The following is a 21,351-nucleotide window of genomic DNA, read 5'->3' on the forward strand; positions in this document are numbered from 1 at the left end:
TGTGCTGTTGTTGACTCCCTGCCCATGTTGACTCCCTGCCCATGTTGACTCCCTGCTCATGTTGACTCCCTGCCCATGTTGACTCCCTGCCCATGTTGACTCCCTGCTCATGTTGACTCCCTGCCCATCGTCAAGTCCAGAACCTTGCTCTTCTCATCTGCCTATGACTGACTGCCTCTAACTAAAAAGCAGTCTAAAATTTTATAAGGCGCTTTCGTTACTGCAGGAATTACTCTTTGGTTTTTTCGGTAAAGTCACGTAGAAGTGAAATAATAAAATAATAAAAATCTAACAATAAAATTCTCACGACATTTCGAGAATTTTGTAACTTTATTTTTATTATTTCCCTTCTACGTGACTTTGCCGAAAGAACCAATATTATAAATGCAGAATCCTTTAGCTGCAATGTAAATCAAATTTGTATTGTTGTCAAAAATGTCTTGGTCTTACCAATTTATGCTGATCACATTCACCGAAAAAATATAACAAATTTCGTTGTTGTTTAGAGATTATATATTTGCACGTACATATCCCTTAAACCTTGGACATTTTTACCAGCATATAGTCATTGCAGCAATAACTCCACTACCCCGGATGCAATTATCTGGCTCAACCACCTCAATGTAAACTTATAGTTGTTGCTCTACATCAGCAACGTCAGCCGTAGTAAAACGAATGGAATGATACTTGTGGAAGTTGCATATGGCTGAAATCCAAGACATTTGGCAATAATTAATGTGTTGTTGGAGTGCATTTCTCATTGTTTTCCGACTTAACAAAATAATACCAATGATTACGTTATTGAAATGTTTGTATACGTGTTATTACATGTTTGCTTTGTGTTAATTGACACTGGATGCAATTGCAAACCAGATGTTCGATCTTTCGAATGTATGTAAGTAAAATATCTTAACTAAAAAAATGCAATGCAAGCTGATACAAAGCCAATATAGTTTCTCCAATAAATCATTAAATAACGTGATAACTTCTTAAGATATGTTATATCATAGTGCCTGCGTTTATAAGAAGTTAATGTTTATATGTGTGACAGGATGCAGCCTAAATCAATACACTTTTAGTAATCAGTAGACAAATCGATACGTGGAATTGATTAAAGTTCCAGAAAGCTGCACCCATGCAATAACCGGCCAGGCAGCTCTGTGACAGAGTGAGCAGCTCGCCATTGGAAGGTGAGGAGTTCACATCTTGGTTGGGGTTTGACTCAGTCCTTCATCCCTCTGAAGTTAATTAAATGAGTACAACTTTGTTGGGAAGTCATCAGTGGTTGTCTTATGAATATATTATCCCCTGTCATAGGAATGTGGAATTTCTAGAGCTGCCTCAAGGTTGTAAAAGAGACGAACCCCTCATTGCTGGTGCGAACGACATCACTGACCTCGACCTGTACAGTACATGCCCTTTCGAGAACATCTTACTCAGAATGATCAAACAATGATTTCTCTTCACCCAGAATCAAGGCAAGGATATCAACCTTATCACCAGCATCACTGTCTTAGGACAGATTCAAATACAGATTATCGGAATGAAATGGTAAGAGACACTGAGATTATATAAGGAGCCTATAAGTAAAATTTAAATCTGATAGAAGAAGTAATCTAAGATCTGAATCCTGGGGGTGAAATACAACGTACTCACAGGGTAAAGTAGCTACTAATGAACACACCTCATTTTGTTATAAGGTATCAGAATAATTGCTCAAAATGTACCAAGGATGTATTGCATGTGATAGATTCTATAGATTCTCAACCCTAGAGAATCTACAGCAGAGGTTCCAACCTGTGTTATGGGTACTGTTAATGAATGTGGCTGAATTAATGATCACCTTTATGTAAAAATGTAAAAACCTGGAAGTTTGTGGATAGTAATGCAAATGTTGTTAATCTGTTTCCTTTTGCGTTTCAGATTTGTTTTGTATATATTGAAGATGAATATATGGCTTACAAGTGAAATATGGCTTGCAAGTAAAATACAAAACATATGTAACATTGAGCGGGTACAGTGATAGACAGTTGAACGTGAAGCCATAGCAATGAAATCAAATACCCCAATTGTTATTTTTATTTTATTTTAATTGTCAGCAGTTGAAATTAATACATTATATTGCCCAGTAAAATTTAACACTACAATACTTGAGTACATTGCGTGATACAACACCAAGTCAATTTGTTAGTTGCAGCAAAAGTGGTTAATAATTCTGAAATGAACAGCACATTGATCAAATGTATCATCACGTATTACAATTTAAATTGTACTACACCACATTTATCCTATACACACGGTTTAGTGGTGCAAGGAGTTTTGTTATTTTTTATTATTTCAACAATATTAGGCAATATGCTTGTTATCGCTTCTATAATATATTTTAAGCAATTGCAGAGCCACACCAACAGTTTGACGTTATCGTTGGCTGCAGCAGACCTGCTCGTCGGCTTGGTTGTCATGCCCTTTAGCATGATGCGCACAGTGCATAGTTGCTGGTTTTATGGGAAATTATTCTGCAAGTTACATTGTTCATTGGATTACATTTTCTCAACCGTATCCATCCTCCACCTAAGCTGCGTAGCGTTTGATCGTTACGTTGCAATATGCGACCCACTGCATTACACTTCAAGAGTAACCAACAATACCATGGCGTTCATGTTAATTCTTTGCTGGACTTGTCCATTGGTATACTTTGCTCCGTTCTTATTGAGCTGGAACATCATTGGCATAGAGGAAATGGTACAGAGTCGTATCTGTGCAGATACCTGTGCCATCGTCAAGAATGTATGGTTTGCCTATGTGGACACATGCTGCGCGTTTATAACTCCAATGGCAATAATGATAACGACGTATGTCAAGATCTATAGGGTGGCACGCAGGCAGGCACGGCAAGTCAGTGCTGCCAGTGTTGCCCTGCAGTTAAACCGGGATGAGAGGCAGAACCAGTGGGCCCTGATGAAGCGAGAGCACAACGCTACAAAGACCCTGGGTATCATCATGGGCGGTTTTCTGTTTTTTTGGTTACCAAATTTTGTAGCGAGTTTAATTGACCCAGTTAATGATTTTCAGACAGATCCTCTGGTTTGGAATATTGTAGTGTGGCTTGGCTACATTAATTCTACGATAAACCCACTTTTGTATGCGTCATTTAATCGCCCGTTCAGAAAAGCTTTTAAGATCATGTTTAGCTTGGAAATTACACATTTAAGCACAAGAAACAAAGACTTAGACTGACAATGTGTTAGATATTGCTACTTCATGTGAACGAGGTTCTGTTGTGTTTGTACAGCTGGAATTATATATTTTCAAATTAATCAAACACGTTCACACATTGAAATCGAATATAATCTGTCAACCAGTCTTTAGTCTCATCCACACTGTGTACGATCACCACACTGCAGCACACAACACTGCTCTGTCTCATCATATTTATCTATTCACTTTGCAATTGCCTTCCATTGCCTCTTTTCGCAAGATCTTATAACCTCGCATAATTCAAGAAACATGTAAACTGTCATCTAGTATAACTTTGATAGTGATGTTTGTTGCTGGTCACTTGACGCTTTGGGCCTGTTCTCAGCAACGGTGTTAAAAATATATTTTAAATTGGTCTTTGAGAAGAGATGCTGGATGGTCCTCATAGAGGTCACACAATTGTGTTTAGAAATATGTAAAATAAATGTGAACATTTTACTGTTTTCAACTGAATTCACGAATTCTTCGCACAGGAAGTCAAAGCTCGTGATTTAAAAATGGTAAAGCATAAATACTCCTGCTTACCATATTTGTCCCTCCGCATAAAAATAAAACATCCGCTATAAGACCCTCTGGGAGTGCATCATTTCAACAGGATTGGTTTAACACAAACATACTCTAAAAATGAGTTTTGACATTGTCATGAATAAAGCCAGGCTTTCATTTTGATTTAAAACTTTCGTGACTGCAGGGATTCATATTCTTGGTTCTTTCGGTAAAGTCACGTAGAAGGGAAACAATAACATAATAAAAATATGAAACAATAAAATTCTCACGACGTTTCGACTGCAACACAAGCAATCATCATCAGGTGTGAAAACCACAGCAAGAAAATTTGAAAAAAAAATATTGCTGTGGTTTTCACACCTGATGATGATTGCTTGTGTTGCAGTCGAAACGTCGTGAGAATTTTATTGTTTAATATTTTTCTTATTTTATTGTTTCCCTTCTACGTGACTTTACCGAAAGAACCAAGAAAGCCAGGCTTGAACTTGTATACGGGTCAAACATTTGTTGTGAAATCACGCACGTCGGTCACGATGACGTGCTGAAAGCAGTCAACAGCAAGGGCGACAGAGGCCTAAATAAGTGAACATGAGCATGCGCGAAGGGTGACACTACAGTGCTGTATATGAATGTCGGTACGGACACGGATTGTATCGGCCACAAGTCGCATTGGAACGGGAGGATCGTAAAAGGCAGTCGGACAAACCGGGTGAGTCACGGGGATCTTAAACGGAGATCCCAAGGCTGAGGTTTTAGAGATCTCCTGTTGACGTTTGTGTGTTAATCACGCCCCTTCTCCAATGAAGATCATCCCGTAACATTATTAGAGACTGCAATGCACTACACAAGACTTGAAAGGTAACTGGATATATGCACACGAGTTCACGGATCGGCTGGCCTGATGATATTGAGAGGGGGGTTGGTTGCACGCCACTCACGCCAAGATAGCTCAATCATAATTTATTTTCTATGCCAATATCGCCCTCAATAAAGTAGGCGGACTCAATGTTTGGCTTATAGAGAATGCGAACACAATATATCATTCATTCTGTCCTGTTGCAGCGCATTAAGAAGTGTACTAAATGTTTCCCGGGATGAGCAATGACCCAGCTCAGTTCCTCTCCCAGTCTCAGAGTTCGCTCCACGAACTTCCACTCTGCTCCCCGTGTCGCTGCTGTTCGTCGCAAATAACTCGCCTCTGGGATTGGGCCACGCAGGACAGCAGAGAGAGAGGCTATTTCCCTCGCAGGGGCCCTTTTAACACGAACTTTAGGTGCGCCCTACATCTTCACTAAACCATAACTCCTAAGTATTATTGGTTCTTTCGGTAAAGTCACGTAGATAAAAAATGAAAATAATTAAAAAAAATATATTTTGTATTTTCTACGTGACTTTACCGAAAGGACCAAAGAGTATGGATTCCTGCAGTCACGAAAGCTTCAAATCAAGATATAACTCCTAAGCTGAGACAATACAGTACATGGCTACATGTTGCCATCTCGTGGTTATATTCAGTACTACAGCTTATACAACTGCATGCCTATTTAACTGCATGCGCCTATACAGGCCCTACCATATGCTGACAGTGATTAACAGTGAGCAGACAAAAAGGTATTGCGATTTCTTGCACCCAACAACGGCAGAATATACATGCATGCATACTGGATGTTGAGTACCCGATGACGAACCCGACCTGTAATTGATATCCATTGCAATCTGTATCGATACATGACCCCCACCCCCTCTCCGGCCTTCGCACCTGATTGGCTCACAAGTGACGGCTTAAAGTATTAAAGCTTTCGTGACTGCATAAAATTACTCATTGTTTTTTTTTTTGGTACAGTCACGCATGTAGAAATGCAATAAAATTACATTTAAAAAAAACAATCACGACGTTTCGATCACAACGCAAGCGATCTTCATCGGGTATCAAGAACAAATCACGGAGGTAAATACAAAAAAAAGATGAGAGACGAGAATTCAACAAACCTGAAAAAACATGTGAAGCACATCCAGTCAGGCAAACAACACAGTTAGAAGTTACCGTTGTAATTAAGTGTAAGATGTGCCCTTTTTTGAGCTGCCGTTTTGTATTTACAAGAGGTGGTCATTTTTTGAGCTGCCGTTTTGTATTTACAAGAGGTGGTCCTTTTTTGAGCTGCCGTTTTGTATTTACAAGGGGTGATCCTTTTTTGAGCTGCCGTTTTGCATGTGTAAGATGTGCGTGTTTGAGCTGCCGCTCTCGCTCTGGCCCCTCCCCCCCTCCAACCGTTTTTCCTATTTAAGCTTCTGTTCATCCCTCCGCCCCCCCCCCTCTCTCTATCTGCCTCCCTGTCCATCTTTCCTCCCTCCTTACCTCTTGGTGGACTTGTATATGTATTTCTACTGACCGTGTACCTCGTATTTTTCATTCTATCTATGCTGGTATGTGCAATCCAAAGGTTGAACACGAAATTTAACACTTCTGAAATTCGTGGTCTGCCAGGAAGTGTCTAACTGTGTTGTTTGCCTGACTGGATGTGCTTCACATAATGTTTTTTCAGGTTTGTTGAATTCTCGTCTCTCATCTTTTTGTTGTATTTACCTCTGTGATTTGTTCTTGACACCTGATAAAGATCGCTTGTGTTGTGATCGAAACGTCGTGATTGTTTTTTTAAAATATCATTTTATTGTATTTCTACACACGTGACTTTACCGAAAAAGCCAATGAGTAAGTGACGGCTTCACATTTATCCCTGTAAGACCGAAACAGGATTTCTCCAAAACTCTGGCTGTCGCCTGATGATACTAGTTCTAATTACTGGCGAAACGTCGTACTCGAATTGTAAATGTTGTGGTTTTATTCTCCAACACTGGTTAGTGCTGTACAGTAACGAATTGACACGTTTCGTTTATGTGACAAACCTTACTCATTGGCTGTTGGGTGCTGGCGGGTTGAACGACACATTCACATTTACGCGATCTAACCCAAACACCTCTTATGGATATTAAAGTTATAAAATACACAACCGAACCATAACGAAGCAGCTTCTGTTTGATTGGATAGAAAGAGGGGCTGAACGGGCGCGGTCCGGGCTTGAGGAGGATGTGGAGCGGAGTCGACGTGCGGATCTTCTTTCGTATGGCTGCTGATGTAGATGTAGAGCAACAACTACAATTTCACATTCAGGTGGTCAAGCCAGATAACTGTGTCAGGAGTAGCGGAGTGTATCACTGTGATGTCTCCTTCGTATTTGTGATTCGGCATCGTGTCATTGTAATGTTGTACGGTCTGTTTTGGAGGACAGTCACACTATTACTGGAGAGTTAAGTTTACATTTGTGCATCAGTGGATGCGGATTCGTGGTCCACCCTGAACCGCATCCGCACAAACCATGACAGATGCGGATACCTGATGACTTGCCGATGACCGTAACTAGTGTGGAGGAAGAAGTTCGTGAAGGACGCTACTTTAGACTACAAAGCAGTTGGAGACAGCTGTCCTCCAATAACTGCGGAGGAGCGATGCTGACATCAACGACCGGAGTGCTGGGTGAATAGAATTCAGCAGTGGAGAGAATATGTTGTGAATCTGCCGGTCCTCTCGGTCAATTCATGGCACCTGAGTCGGGTCCGTGGCTTGCCAGCGGAGCCTTCCACATTTCACGTGACACGAGAGTGCACCTCGCCTGCACAAGCGCTGTGTGGTGTCACCGCCACCAAGTTTGGAACTGCGCTTGTTGTTGTTGTAGGGCCGAGTGGTAAGGGGAAATAAGACGCGGTGGACATAGGCTCCGCGTCAGTGCAGTCCTTTCCGTGCTTGTTGGTGAGTTCATTTATAGCGGGCAGAGAGACACAGAGACAGGGTGAATAGATAAGTGGGTAAGTGAATAGGTATGTGAGTGGGTGAATATTTTAAAGCCACTTTAAAGGTGTTTGAAAGAACGGTGCTACCTCAGACCCCCCCAAGATGCACCAAGGACCCACACTGGCAACCCCCACCCCCCAGACCCACACTGGACCCCCAGGACCCTCCCCGGATCCCTCACAGACCCACAGCAGCTGTCATGCCAACCACTCCTGTGTACATATGGCAACATTGATCACAACCACAGGTATCTGTGGCTAGCCTGATGTAGACAACAGCCCTACGGGAGTGCGTGTGCTTTCAGGGCCTTGCTGTGAGCTGGCACTGCCACACACCCACGTGGTGCTGCCCGGACCTGTTGTGCCTCTTTATAGTCTGCCTTCACGAAACGGAACCTGGTCCCGAGAGCACCTCGGTTCACCAACGTGAAGGTCCTCCTTATGGTCTCTCCGACCACGTGGGTGCCAAAGTCAATCTTGGACCTGTCCACCGTCACCTGCACAATACACGCACACAGTGCCATCGCCGGTATAAGTGCCTACTGGAAGCAGACACCACGTCTATCATCATCATCATTCCTTCAGCCCGTGCTGTATCGCAGATCCCCGTCAGCCATGGTCTTCCCTTAGCGGAGCCTTGCGCTGTACTCACGTCACATTTCTTAGTTGTGCACTGCACTGGCACTGTGAAGGGTCCGCTCTGAGCTGCAAACTGCAGCTCTCCATTCAGGTCCTCGTTTTTCTGTTCAAGAGAGGCAATCGTTTGTAACATTTCATGGACCAGTTTGGCGTAGGCTGAAAATACTTTCCCACCATCGTCATTAACAAACACTGCCTCATAGATGGAAAATAAAGTCAGGCAGTGTTTGTTAATGACCATGGTGGTGAAGTATTTCAGTGTGTGCTCAATCATTTGTGACTTTATAATGGTCCAATATAAATGCACCAACATTTATATTATTAAAGGAACAGCCCTACTGATGTCTTTGTTGAAAAACAGCACTAATTATGGAATAGGAGCCTTTGTTCATGCAATATTTTAATCAGTGACAAGTAATGAACGCACTGCATAGGATTCACCGTGATTATAATTACTATAAATTACAAATGTGTGTAATCTGAATAGAGTAACAGGACTCATTGAAAATAACAACAGGGTCTTGGCCAGCAGGGTTGTGTATTATTCTTGAAATTAGCATCTCATTATTTGCTTGCTTGGCCATCACTAACAATAATTTAAAGTCTAAACATTTCCGCCAGCTGTCTTCCTTTCCTGAAGAACTTTCAACGGACTTGTCTTGTTTTTGGAAGAATGCTAATTGGCCAAAACATCTATTTGTCCTCCCAGCGAACGGTAAATATGGTCTTGTTCTGCCAGCTGAATGAGCATGTGAAACAAAGCCCCCTTGGGAGCCTGATCCCTGTGGTCGGAGTCGTTCTCCCCAGGTGAAGGAACGCTCCACCAACAACCTGTGAGAGTGAGGATGACTCGCGGAGTGATGGACACGCCGAGAGCCGACTGCTCCTGCGCTCTGTCAGAACCCCTCCCTGTGTGGTTGCTGGCACTCACTGTCGCCTCGAAAGTAACCATCAGCTCAAAGGACATTCCTGCAGACATCTGTCCCGGAGGCTTGAACCTGGTGGGGCACACGTTACACGTATTGCACGGCATCCAGTCTGGTTTTAAATATTCAGCAGGGTTGTGTATTATTCTTGAAATTAGCATCTCATTATTTGCTTGCTTGATAAACTTTACTTACATAACACTGCCTGCTAGCTTCGGATTTGCGATTTAGACTTAAACGGCAATTCTATTTGCACCCATGTTTTCCTTGCACAGTAAACGTGCAGTCTCTATGAGCGACCTATCTCGTGTCGTCCTCATAATAGAGGGTCGATGCCCAAGGCAGCTGCCCTCCACGTGTTACGTCTTCACAGTCTCTCGCGGACAGTTCCATCCAATTGGTCACATTCTCCCACCGACTCTTCCCTTCCTCTTCCCCTCTTTTTTCCCCTTTCATTTTCCTTTGTAGAATCATCTTGGTCACATCTCCCTCCAACATCTTCTCATCATAATTCCCAGTAATGATTAAACACTGATGAGCTCCCACCTGGTTGTAATTAAAAGTAACTGCCAGGAATGGAGAAGATGATCAGGCTGTGACTGCTGCATTCACACTGAGAGCGTGAACACAGGCACAGTGCTCTCTTGACCTCCGCACGGGAAGGTGCCTCTGGCTTTACGAACCGCACACTGACGGAGTCCTCCAGATGTTCGCTCATGCCCTTGTAGCGGCAGAAGTTGCTGGTGTAGGACACGTTGGTCAGAACCACTTTCAACTTGTATATTTTCCCAACATCAAAATTCTGGGAAGAGAGCAACATAAGAATAGTGTTTAATACAGAAAATAGTCACGTGCTAATTGTATCTATTTGATATGCGTGACCAGAGTCATACCTCTAAATTATGATATCGCTTGTTTACCCAGGAAAGATTAACCGAGTCCCAAGACTTTTTTTCAGGAGGGTCCTGCTAAGTTATCGCAGGAGGGTGCAATGCTGCTTCGTGTAATCCAAATGTAACCATTTGTAGGTAATGTCCTAGCATTGGGTTGTGTGCTGCTCAAAAGCACACGCAACCTAGGGGTGATATACTTCTGCAGTAAATAAGTACATCGGACTTAAAGCTTTCGTGACTGCAGGAATTCATCTATTATTATTTATATCTACGTGGCTTTACCGAAAGACCCAAAGAATAAGCAGATCGGACTTACATTCAGAACAGGCTAGAAAAATACCACTGCCATTAATAGTAAATACTGCATTTTTAAATAACAAATAATGAGCCAACATTTGAGCAATTGCCCTTCAGAACATAAATAAGTAAGAAGGCAAATAATTGTGGCTTGTGTTTAAGAAACAAGGCATTGCACAGTTTCAAAACAGGCAAAAAAGGCTACAAACAGGCCATGATATGTATAGTTTAAAGCACTCATGTAAACGTGTGTGGAAAATAAAACGCGTATCATGAGCCGGGTAAGCAAGCATCAATCACCCTTCACTGCGCAACACGAGTGCCAACAGCAGAGCCGAGCCATCCTTTGTGGCTTGATTAGGACCTGGAAAATGCTGTGTGTGGCAAGGCCAACAGGTGGCCTGCACAGTATCACTGGGATGCCTACCTTGAAGGCTATGACGTTGGGCTTGCTGGAAAAGGAGTGGCCCTGAACCGTCAGCCCCAGTCTGCGTTGGCCCTTTGGCTTTTCCTCCAGCACGGGGCCTCCTCCCTCTGCTTCACTGGGTCCAAACGGATGGGTTTTCACCTCCTGACCAGTGGCCTGCTCACAATCGAGAGTAAATGTTGCAATAACTACTTTTATAAGGTCTAAATAAATTTACATCACAATATGGGTCGAAATTACACGAGCTTTTGCAAGTTGTGCACGAAAAGAAAATTCCTATGACATCATGCCGCTATATCATTTAATTTCCACATTTGAAATATTTCTATGCTCAAAATGATAGAAATGAAGGTTGACCGATGGTGCATGCTCTGTTAGTTTTTTCCAACCTGTCATGGTCTGTCTCGCTGTGGTACTTCAGGATGCCATAGCCGACTGTTACTCACGCGTCCGTTCGCCACCAGTGAGACTCACGGAATCCCGCTTTGTGCTCTGCGTCTTCCTGTTGGAGCCCACCGAGACAAACAAAAACTCTTCCTCGGGAGAGCGACACCTTGACACCTGATGTGTTTCATGGTCTACCAACGGCGATACTCATCAGACGATGCCGAGCGCTCTGGCGAGGTGGGACTCGCGGCGCCTGCGGGACGCCGGGTGGCTCCCAAGGAACTCCTCCTCACGTGTTGGTGGTGTCCGCCGCTTGCCGCATTTGTTGCTGCGTTATCTGCTGCTCCCTGCGGAGCTCCCTCAGCCGGCTCCCTCGCAGCTCCTCTCTGGCAACACGGCAGCGGCAGCGGCAGCAGCAGCGGCGGTAAGCTGGGACATCCTCACTCACACGTCACGGTTTCACGACAACCACAGCAGCTACAGCGCCTCGCTGCAACAGCCGCCTAAATCTTCCAGGTCATCGTTATAGCACGACTCTACACGTAGTCACTTGGCAATGTTGACTAAGTGATCTTACTATGCGACTCCATGGAGTGAAACTAATGTTAGCTACACCTGCCGCACCTCGCTGGAGCAGGAGGAGCAGCAGCTGCTGTGGAACGCTGCAGCGTTTCTCCAGTACAATTCAGTGCCGGTAGAGCCGGAAGCTCCTCACGAACGCACCACCAGTCAAACTAAGACAGCGCCTCACCTTAACGGCAATACAATCCTGCAGCTGCCGCAGATAACTCTGCATGGCACCGTGACCTGCATGATGGTGGAACAGTCTTGCAAAGTATCGAGATACATTTATAGTTAGAGGTGACTACACGGACAATGATTCACCGCTTCCATGATTCGGTGAATTTTCATCATTCACGGCCCAAAATCAATGAAAGATTCTTGGTATTTTGTTCGTGTACATTCCGAAAGGGTTTCAGGGATTTCTTGAATCAGTCACATTCAAAGTCAATGAATCAGAAATAATGCATTTTTACAAGTACTATTTAGTTAATGTATTATTATTTTTAGACTTAATTGCAATTGATGGATTGTTACTTGCTCATCGGTATCCCTGGTGTGTGGCCGGATGAGTGAGTGATGGTGAAGTAACCCTCCACCCGTGTTGGGACTCTGGAATAACTTCGCCTCAACCACCACACTGCGTTCAACCACCACACTGCAAACCACATCGCTTACCTTCTTTCTCCATACTGCTCCACTTAGGAATCCACTCCCATTGTCTCCAATAAATGTATAAACTCGATTCGATTACACATTCTACAGTGCTGCTTGTTGGGCCTGTGCTCAGCAACCGCGAAAACAGAGATCCAGTCCACGAGGCGTGGTTCGTGGTCGTGCTGCTGCCCTGTTACGGCTTGAAGACTCTGCTAACCCAGTCTGCTGAATGAGCGCCTCCGTCTGGCTCTTGGCCTCCCAGAGTTGGTTGAGGTGACGTCCCAGTGTGTACAGCTGAGCCTTCTCCGCGTGTGTCAACCGCACACCTTCCGCGTGCTGTTGAGCCTCCTGCAGAGCAGTACTGCTGTGCACGAGCGCACAGTTTTGGTGGAGACGAACATTCCTTCATTATACACTAAACGTGTCGTGTGTGTGATCAACTGGTAGAACAACATGACATGCTCGGTTGTATACAATGGTAGAACAACATGTAGGTAATGGATAAATAATCAGACAGTGGTCTGCTTCTCCATATTAAAATATAAATGGCATGTCGATCAGTCACCCAATGGGTCTTCTTGATAAATTTGCTGCAATGAAACAGCCACGTGTTGGTCGAAGATCTTGCCTGTAACATCAGGTAGCAGAGCAGAATTTGTTTAGCAGGCCACTCTCTGCTGATGCGACTCGCAGTTAAAACTGGAAATATTAAAATCAAGAACATGGAAACCTAATGCTTGTGCATAGCCAGTTCGTATGAAGCGTATGTGTAGTAGGATAAGTTATCAGCACACACATATTAACGAGCGAGCAAAAGATACAAACGGTCTTCCACTTAGCATTGTGTAACAATGGCTTATTCGAGTGGAGGGTTCATTTATAGAGTTCAGTGACCGATTGCCTGGGGTCTAATTCCTGGCTGAGAGCCCAAGTATCTCCTTCCATCCCAGCAGCTCTGTGCTTGGCTTACCAGGCTGAGAGCCACACACAACAGCGCCCATGCATTGCCTGAGCAACACCAGCAATGGGAGCTTCATCATCATCACCTATTGGCAGATAGATTTTATACTTTTACCTGTGTATTGTGCAAATTCACAGACACTAGTAGGAGGTACTCTCTCTCTTTTATTCCGGCCTTCACAGCCTTAGGGGATAACTACATACCGGGTCGGGGCAGCCAACATGCTGCCAGACCCACAGCTTGAAGAGGGCGAAGACGGCGAAGACGCCGATGAGTTCTACGCCAGATCGCAGAAGCCCCAACTGTGACTCGGAGCTCGCCTTTTATCCTGTCCAGCGTGGCCAGGCTCCGCCCTCGGCCCCGCACCCCTCTGGATCCCCCAGAGGGCTCCGTGCCTTGCCTACAGGTACAGCTGGTAGAACGGGCTGTTACCCCTCATTCTATTGTCTACCAATCTCCCAGCGGAACGCGCTACAGTGACTCATCAATATCACGACACCTGTATCCTGGAGATTGAAAACTATACATTTGGTGAACAGAGAAATAGCACAGAACTAAACACCATAAATTACATACACATGCTTTATAGGATTATAAACGCAATTTCATGCAGAAGATTAGTTATCTGTTTGCATAGGTTCACTGTATAGTATATGTGTTATACTTTAAACACAGTGGAGTGTTCACTATGCTCAGTCCATTATGCAAGATTGAGCTTAAAGTAGAAACATGTCAAATTGGAATCACTGAATGGTGTCCAGGTCCACTGTTGATCCTCAGCCAAGGGTGGACACACCACATTCGCATGCCAGTTCAGTTGATTGCGTGTTTACAATTTAATCAGAACATCAGGAAGGTTACAAATGAGAAAGGGGCATTTTCAGAGTAAATAAGGCACTCCGGTCACTCGCTCAGCAAGGGTCTGTCCCCTCCTTATTTCTCTTCTATTGCTGACTTCACTCTCTCTGCATCTGTCTTTGTGTCTATATCAGTGTTCCCACTGCCTTGTGGGTACGTCTAGGAAGACAAAGGCTAGGGGAGCACACCCTGAGATTAAAGCAACGTGCTGGTGGCGCGCGAATCGCGGTCCTCCGATAGACTGGAGCTGCGGCAGCCTCCTACAACTGTGGAAGAGTGCCAGTCGTCCTGGGTTCTCCCTTTGCCTAGGCCTCGGCAAGGTAAGGTAATTTACCTTTTTTACCAGGTAAAAGGGTAAAGGGTAAAGGTGTCGACATGCCAAGGGGCAAGGTAAAGGGTAGGGTAAAGGTAGCTCGGAAGAATCACCCGGTAGGGTAAATGTAGCGCGAAGTATTACCCGGTAAATACGGTACATTGTTTACTGCTAAAAGCTCCGTGGCGAAGTCCGTGGCCTCCATTTAACAAGTAATATATTTCTTAAACTTTTTTAAAAACATGCTTTTATGAAATCTACGAGTAATGGCAGAACTCCACGACTCCAGGAAGTGGCCCCGAAGCTTGCCATAACGTAAGGGACCGTGGGCAATTACAGCCAATGTAAGTTGACCGTGGACAGTTCGACCCAAGCCGAAACATAACATATAAAAAAGAATGTTTAAAAATATTTTTATTTTATTTTTAATGATAGAATATATTGTCATAAGTATGACATAAGTATACCAAGTTTGCAGTCGAAACCACATTGGGAAGTGGGTTAAAATTTAGTTACAAGATGTGAGGATACAACGACAACAGTGAGTTTAAAGAAAGCGTGTAAAATTGGAATATAATCGAGAGTATTCTATATGAATAAAGCACTCTACCTAGCATTTACCTGTTATAAACCTTTTTCATGTGTAGTACCCCAGTAATTACCCTGTAATTGGGTAATTTGTATGGGAAAGGGTAAAAGGTAGGGTAAAGGTAGGCTCGTTGCTTTTAACCTTTTACCTTATCTGCTGAAGGGTAAAAGGTAGGGTAAAGGTAGGCTCGTTGTTTTTACCTTTTACCTTTAACCTTACCTTGCCGAGGCCTACTTTACCACTGGATTCCACCCTCTCGCAATGAAGAAGTGCTGTTGGGACTTGTGCACCCCCAACGGCACTCTAAGTCTACTCTTTGCCAGACAAAGGTCTGGCGGCGTTGGGTGGTGTGGCGACGGGAGCAGGTACCAGCGGCACAGGGTATTTGGTTGCTAGCAGCTGGGACTGAGTAGAAGCTGCTCTTGGCAGACCGCTGTGTGACTGACGAGTTCATCTATGCTCGGAAAAGAGCAGGGGGGAGACGAAAATAATGGATGCGGTCTGAAAGCCACCGTAAGCGTGAACAATCAATTAAGACCCGAAATGGTTTATCAAATCCTTCCAATGATTGCTAAGCCAGAATCCATCTTCTTGGTTGAAATTGTCTCTGTGTTTGTATATGTGGATAGCCTCATGAACGAATCGTTCATGGTAGCCAGATGGCTTGCAAATAACCTCTGTCTTGGAGAAGTCAATGTCATGTGAGCCTACTGAATTATAACAGTGATCTGTCACGGCCGAGGTGTTGGTCCTACCGTGTTTAAGGTCTGCTTTGTGTTCAGACCGCATCCATTATTTTCGTCTCCCCCCTCCTCTTTTCCGAACATAGATGGACTCGTCCATCTGAATAATTGCCAAATCGCTCTCCGTGGTGCTAACGTAAAAAAAAAACCCACCACTTTTTTCAAATTTTCTTGTTGTGGTTTTCACACCTGATGATGATTGCTTGTGTTGCAGTCGAAACGTCGTGATAATTTTATTGTTTTATATTTTTATTATTTAGTTTCCCTTCTACATGACTTTACCGAAAGAACCAAGAATATGAATCCCTGCAGTCACGAAAGCTTTAAATCAAAAGGAGGTTACCTTTGCATCCGAGCACTACATCTTTTCATCACTCAAGTTTGGGAGCATGAAATCGTCCCCCAGCAATGGCGGGATGCAAACCTCATCACCATCTACAAAGGCAAGGGTGACACGTCCATATGTGGCAACAGCCGTGGAATTTCACTACTGGCTGTTGCTGGCAAGTTCCTTGCCAAAGTAATGCTCCACAGACTGGTGCAGAGCATCACAGAGGAGCTGTGATGCTCTGCACCAACCGAGAAGATGGATTCTATCTTAGCAATCATTGGAAAGATTTGATAAACCATTTCAGGTCTTAATTGATTGTTCACGCTTACAGTGGCTTTAGACAGCATACATTATAAAAAATTTTGTCTCCCCCCTCCTCTTTTCAGAATATAGATGGACTAGTCCTGGGTAAACTGCCAAATCGCTGCGCGTGGCGCTAACGTTTTTTTTTTATAAATAAATAAATGCGCCGTTTAAAAATAAATTTATGCGAACCAACACACCTCAAGATGACCGTTTGAGTTATGGTCGAAACGTCGTGAGAATTTTTAATTGTTTTATATATATTTTATTATTTTGTTGTTTCTCTTCAACGTGACTTTACCGAAAAAACTAAGAATATGAATTACTGCAGTCACGAAAGCTTTAAATCAAAATTTAACCACCTGACCAGTGAATTAAAACTTGTACTTCTGGCCCTAAAAAGGAATGGATACTCTGACCGTACCATCCGCCAAGCTGTCTCTCCATACCATACAGAAACAACCACTTGATACTCCGATCAAAACCATCACACTACCATATATAGCAGGCGTTACTAAAAAGATCTCCAAAATCCTAAACAAACACAAGATCCTGGTCCGGTCCAATACAGTACACATAATGCGTGACCTGATCCCTTCCATGAAGGATGTCATTCCTGACTTACAGTACCCTGGAGTTTACAAATTGATCTGCACCTATGGTGACTGCTATATCGGGGAGACGAAACGACATGCCTCGGACCGAATCCGCGAGCACAAATCAGATTTGAAACACGGCAGAACGAATTCTTCTGCCGTAGCTGATCACTGTTACAACACTGTGGGTGATCACGATATCATGTTCTCCAATACCAAGGTTCTTTGCAAACCCACAGGTTTTTTTTTTATCAGAGATTTGTTCACGAGGCAATTCAGATTTACAAACACAGACACAAATTCAACCGAGAGGATGGTTTCAAATGAAGTAACCATTGGAAAGATATTCTGAATCAAACCAAACATTAAACTAATTTTCAATGGTACAGTATATTTTCAAGTAGTGGTATCCCAAACTTTCGCAGCTGCTAAAATTCCCTTTTCACACCATCAATATGTGGGCTCCCCCCTCTCCCCCTCGCTGGTCTGCACATACTCCACCCCCAGTACATCGTACTTCATTCTAAGTCCGCCAATGAAATGCAAATTTTTATGCTAATTCATTTGTCAGGGCGCTCTGCTTCCTCTCTCACAGCTTAGAGGTCGCGGTCTGAGCTTGACTGTGTTCACTCCAGCGCTGTCCTCTGGACAGTCTGGTCCCTTCACTCACTCCACTCACTCCACTCACTCCACTCGCTCACTCACTCCACTCACTCACTCCACTCACTTACTCCACTCACTCACTCCACTCACTCACTCCACTCACTCACTCACTCCACTCACTCACTCCACTCACTCACTCCACTCCCCCCTCCCCGCTGCTGGTCCATCATGGTCCCCACCCGCTCCTGGTCCATCATGGCCCATACACCTCCTACGTACATCGTGCTAATTTTTATGCTAATTCCTTTGTCAAGTGTTTTGCTTCCTCCCACACAGCTTAAAGGGCGTGACCTGGGCTTGGCTGTTTTCACTCCAACGCTGTCCTCATGACAGCACGGCCCCTTCACCTGATGAAGGCCACTTGTGTTGTGGCCTAAACGTCGTGAATTTTTTTTTTTTGTTGTTTTTTTTTTACGTGACTTTACCGAATAGAACCAAAGAGTAAGGTATTTGGTTTATTCCTCCACGCTGGCAAGATGTCTTTAAAGAGGTGGAAATACAGTACTCACAAGTTCCACAATATCAGTTGCTTGTGAGTAATGCCATTGCTCAGGTAGGGAGTGATGCGGTCAATGATTTGGTCAGTGTGGAAGAGTCGGGCAAATACTCTTTGGTGGGGCTTTAGAGAGCTCCGTCTAGTGGATACCCCGACTGACATTGGTGATGTCAGCAAAACAGTGTAGGGTTTCACCATTATCCCTATGAGTATTTTAAACGAATATTTTTTTGTAACCTTAAAGTCTTTTTATTTTCTTATTAAGGAAGCGTTAAACTCACATCGCCTTGGGACAGTGTCGGTACATTTCTACACATTTTTGTCATGTCTTCTTTAGCTGTTTTATGCAATGGCACCTCAGTGTATTATTTTCACTCCAGCACCATAATCGATGTTCCCTGTCCCACTGGCGTTTACTGACACATGCCAATCGTGGCACAGGTTCAGTATTTTCCTTCCCGACACAACCTTTGATTTTTAAATAAATGCTTCCAACTATTGTGTCACTTGTGGGGTTCTTATATATTCTTGATTGACTGGCATTCTTGCACATTATATATTTTATGACATTTTAAGTACATGTTGTTGTTTTTAAAAGTGTTCTGAATGGGGTTGTATAAATGATTTTGTAGCAATTAGGCCTGTGTGTGTTTCCCCCAGGCATACTATTAAGAGGCCCTGCTTGTGGAGCAGCATTGTGCACAAAAAAAATACATGAACGTGGCCGCACCGACTCTCTACAGAAGCCGGTCGTGCGCCGTGCGAGGAGTTCTCGTTTCGCGCGCGCTGCGTTTCCAGACACAGCATGCGATTGTTGCTGTTGCAGCGCGCCGGTCTGCGCCGCCGGAGCGGAGCTTGCAGTCGTGCTTGCCGTCCACTATTCGATTAAGAGGGTTTGTTTTCCACATAACTTCTTGCCAATTTCCTTCCCCTTGGAACAATCGGAGCAGAGTGATTTCTGAAAAGCCCATCATGCAAGGCGCATGTATGAAGCAAAGCAATGAGCGGTGCACTCCCTGGAATGGGCCCTATGTAGCACGGCCATGCCATCCGTGCGCACGACCAGCTGACTGACCGATCTCCAGTGTCATGCTGCAAGTGCCGCCACGCGTCTCCAAGCTGGAAAAGCACGGTAGAGCTAAGAACGAAGCCCATCACTCCCGATGTCACCACAACCTACAAACCGGCACACAGACTCCTTCGCTTCTCCTGCCACTGCCACTTCCCCCCCTACAAATAAAGGGATGTATGCTGGGTTGTGGCAGTTCAAGCAGCACATGATGGGATAATCGCCAGGGGTAATAAAAAATAAATTGAGAGTCTGTCAGGGAAAACCTAAACTGGGTCTGCGATGCAGTATGGGACTGTGCCATGGTGGTATGGACATCCCATGAAGATGTGCAGCTTTGAAATGTGATTTTGACATGAATGGTAGTATATTTTCTATGGGTCTTTTCCCCCAATTGCCATCCGCATCACGTCATGAGATGAATCATCTATTCGGAAGCTTCACAGAGTAGTGAGCTCTTTTGTGTTAAAGAATGGTCCATGGAAGCAGATATCTCAGACCTACCTCTGAATCGCTTCAAAGTGATCTCTGTTCCAAACAGTCGGGGGCAGCATTTTCCCACTCACCCTTTTTAATTTGGTAACAGGTGTACCTGTCATATGAACACTGGAATCTGGATTTTCTCCATTGGTTCAGGAACACGAGTGTAATTGAGTACTGCCCAAGGTAATTAATGTATCGGGGGCACTATGTATGTACACAGGGGTACTCTTAAAAGGTGAGACCTTCGTGGTGTCATAAACGAGATCTACCACCTGTTCCCAATACCTGGTGCACCATCTAGCTCTCAGTATGGAGCAGTTTGGTAAGAACCTGATGTCCACACCACCTGGGAAGGACACCTGCCAAATGTTTTTGGTAAAATGCTTTGGTCTAAACGATTCGAGAGACAATATTTAAGTCATGGTTTGTAGTTATTTAAAAAATATATTTCTATAACTGTCAATCGAAGAAAGCCAAGCGTGTATGTGTGCACGCATACGTTAGCGCTTTACTGATTTAAGTGCAGGGACTCCGTCTTGTTTTGATAATATAATTGGTGCTGTGCGGGAAGCGTTCCAGGGCCTGGCCGACCATGCTGGATGCCAGGCGCCACCACGCCATCGTCTCTCCCCAAGAGCCAGCGTCCCAGCGTGTGGCCTAATTACTTCACGTTTTATTTTAGTGGCAGGCTCAAAGGGGACATATGGCACGTTTTTTTCTCCTCCGAATCTTTTGTAAAAAATGTACGTGTACTTTATTTATTTAAACTCCTGTGTATTATTTCCATTCCCTGCACTTGCATATTGTTTCAGCCTCAGGTCTCCGTTGAGAAGAAATGGAGCTTAACTAGTCGAAATTAGGTGCTTTATAAAATGTTTGCCACTATCAGACGTTTCATTTTTTATGTATTTTAAAATAGATCTTTGTTTATGTATATCAAGGTTGCTGAACACAGGCCCCAAAAAAAACGCACGATAAAATGTCATTAGAGTTAATGTGTTTCTCGAATTGTACAAGGTTACCGTTACGGGAAGAACTTGCGAAAATAGACGATGAGAACGGATAACAAAGTGTAGGAGGCCGAGAGAAGCAAGGAGAGACGTCTTGTCACCTGCAGTGTGGTGCGTGGGTGAGCGAGTAGGTGAGTGATTGTCTTGTGACTCCAGTATCGTGGTTGAGTGGAAAGGTGTTATTGTCACTTGTAGTATGGTGGTGAGTGAGTTGGTGAGCGAGTAGGTGAGTGATTGTCTTGTGACTCCAGTATCGTGGTTGAGTGGAAAGGTGTTATTGTCACTTGTAGTATGGTGGTGAGTGAGTTGGTGAGCGAGTAGGTGAGTGATTGTCTTGTGACTCCAGTATCGTGGTTGAGTGGGAAGGTGTTATTGTCACCTGCAGTATGGTGGTGTGTAATTTGCAGTGTTGTGGTTGACTGCTGCATTCAGTTCCTACCTAGTTAAATAAGTTTGACTTAACTTTTCCGAAGTGGTTTTCATAGCCAATCAATATCTGGCCTCCTAAAAATGCCCCTTGACGCCCTCGCAGTCCTGC

General features: G+C 44.1%; 2 protein-coding genes across 3 annotated transcripts; one reads left to right on the forward strand and one right to left on the reverse strand.

The window, feature by feature from the left end:
* Positions 1 to 340: 340 nt before the first annotated feature.
* Positions 341 to 3,813, forward strand: LOC116950582 (trace amine-associated receptor 365-like). The gene has a single exon (XM_032968480.2). The coding sequence runs from the start codon at positions 2,221 to 2,223 to the stop codon at positions 3,235 to 3,237; it is 1,017 nt and encodes a 338-aa protein (XP_032824371.2). The 5' UTR covers positions 341 to 2,220; the 3' UTR covers positions 3,238 to 3,813.
* A 353-nt stretch (positions 3,814 to 4,166) lies between these two features.
* Positions 4,167 to 14,125, reverse strand: LOC116950578 (cilia- and flagella-associated protein 74-like). 2 transcript variants are annotated; one of them, XM_076072978.1, is made up of 6 exons: positions 11,268 to 14,125; positions 10,794 to 10,949; positions 9,860 to 9,978; positions 9,182 to 9,248; positions 8,264 to 8,353; positions 4,167 to 8,108 (listed from the first exon to the last, which is right to left on the reverse strand). In XM_076072978.1, exons 3-6 carry the CDS (start codon positions 9,892 to 9,894, stop codon positions 7,893 to 7,895), a joined length of 408 nt encoding a protein of 135 aa, XP_075929093.1. In that variant the 5' UTR covers positions 9,895 to 9,978; positions 10,794 to 10,949; positions 11,268 to 14,125; the 3' UTR covers positions 4,167 to 7,892. The 2 variants fall into 2 exon arrangements, with proteins under 2 accessions (XP_075929093.1, XP_075929092.1); XM_076072977.1 differs by having other exon boundaries at positions 11,183 to 14,125.
* Positions 14,126 to 21,351: the final 7,226 nt, after the last annotated feature.

This window comes from Petromyzon marinus, chromosome 39, assembly GCF_048934315.1.
Source record: "Petromyzon marinus isolate PM22_M1 ecotype Great Lakes invasive population chromosome 39, UKy_Petmar_22M1.pri1.0, whole genome shotgun sequence".
Taxonomy (NCBI): domain Eukaryota; kingdom Metazoa; phylum Chordata; class Hyperoartia; order Petromyzontiformes; family Petromyzontidae; genus Petromyzon; species Petromyzon marinus.

Bases quoted from the DNA above. Each gene is read 5' to 3' on its own strand.
- LOC116950578 (XM_076072978.1), bottom strand. From the start codon at position 9,894: ATGAGCGAACATCTGGAGGACTCCGTCAGTGTGCG. The intron at 8,354-9,181 runs GTGAGTGCCAGC...TCTCTTGAACAG, and splicing joins TGGTTACTTTCGAGGCGACA to AAAAACGAGGACCTGAATGG. The intron at 8,109-8,263 runs GTGAGTACAGCG...TGTATTGTGCAG, and splicing joins GCACAACTAAGAAATGTGAC to GTGACGGTGGACAGGTCCAA.
- LOC116950582 (XM_032968480.2), top strand. From the start codon at position 2,221: ATGAACAGCACATTGATCAAATGTATCATCACGTATTACAATTTAAAT.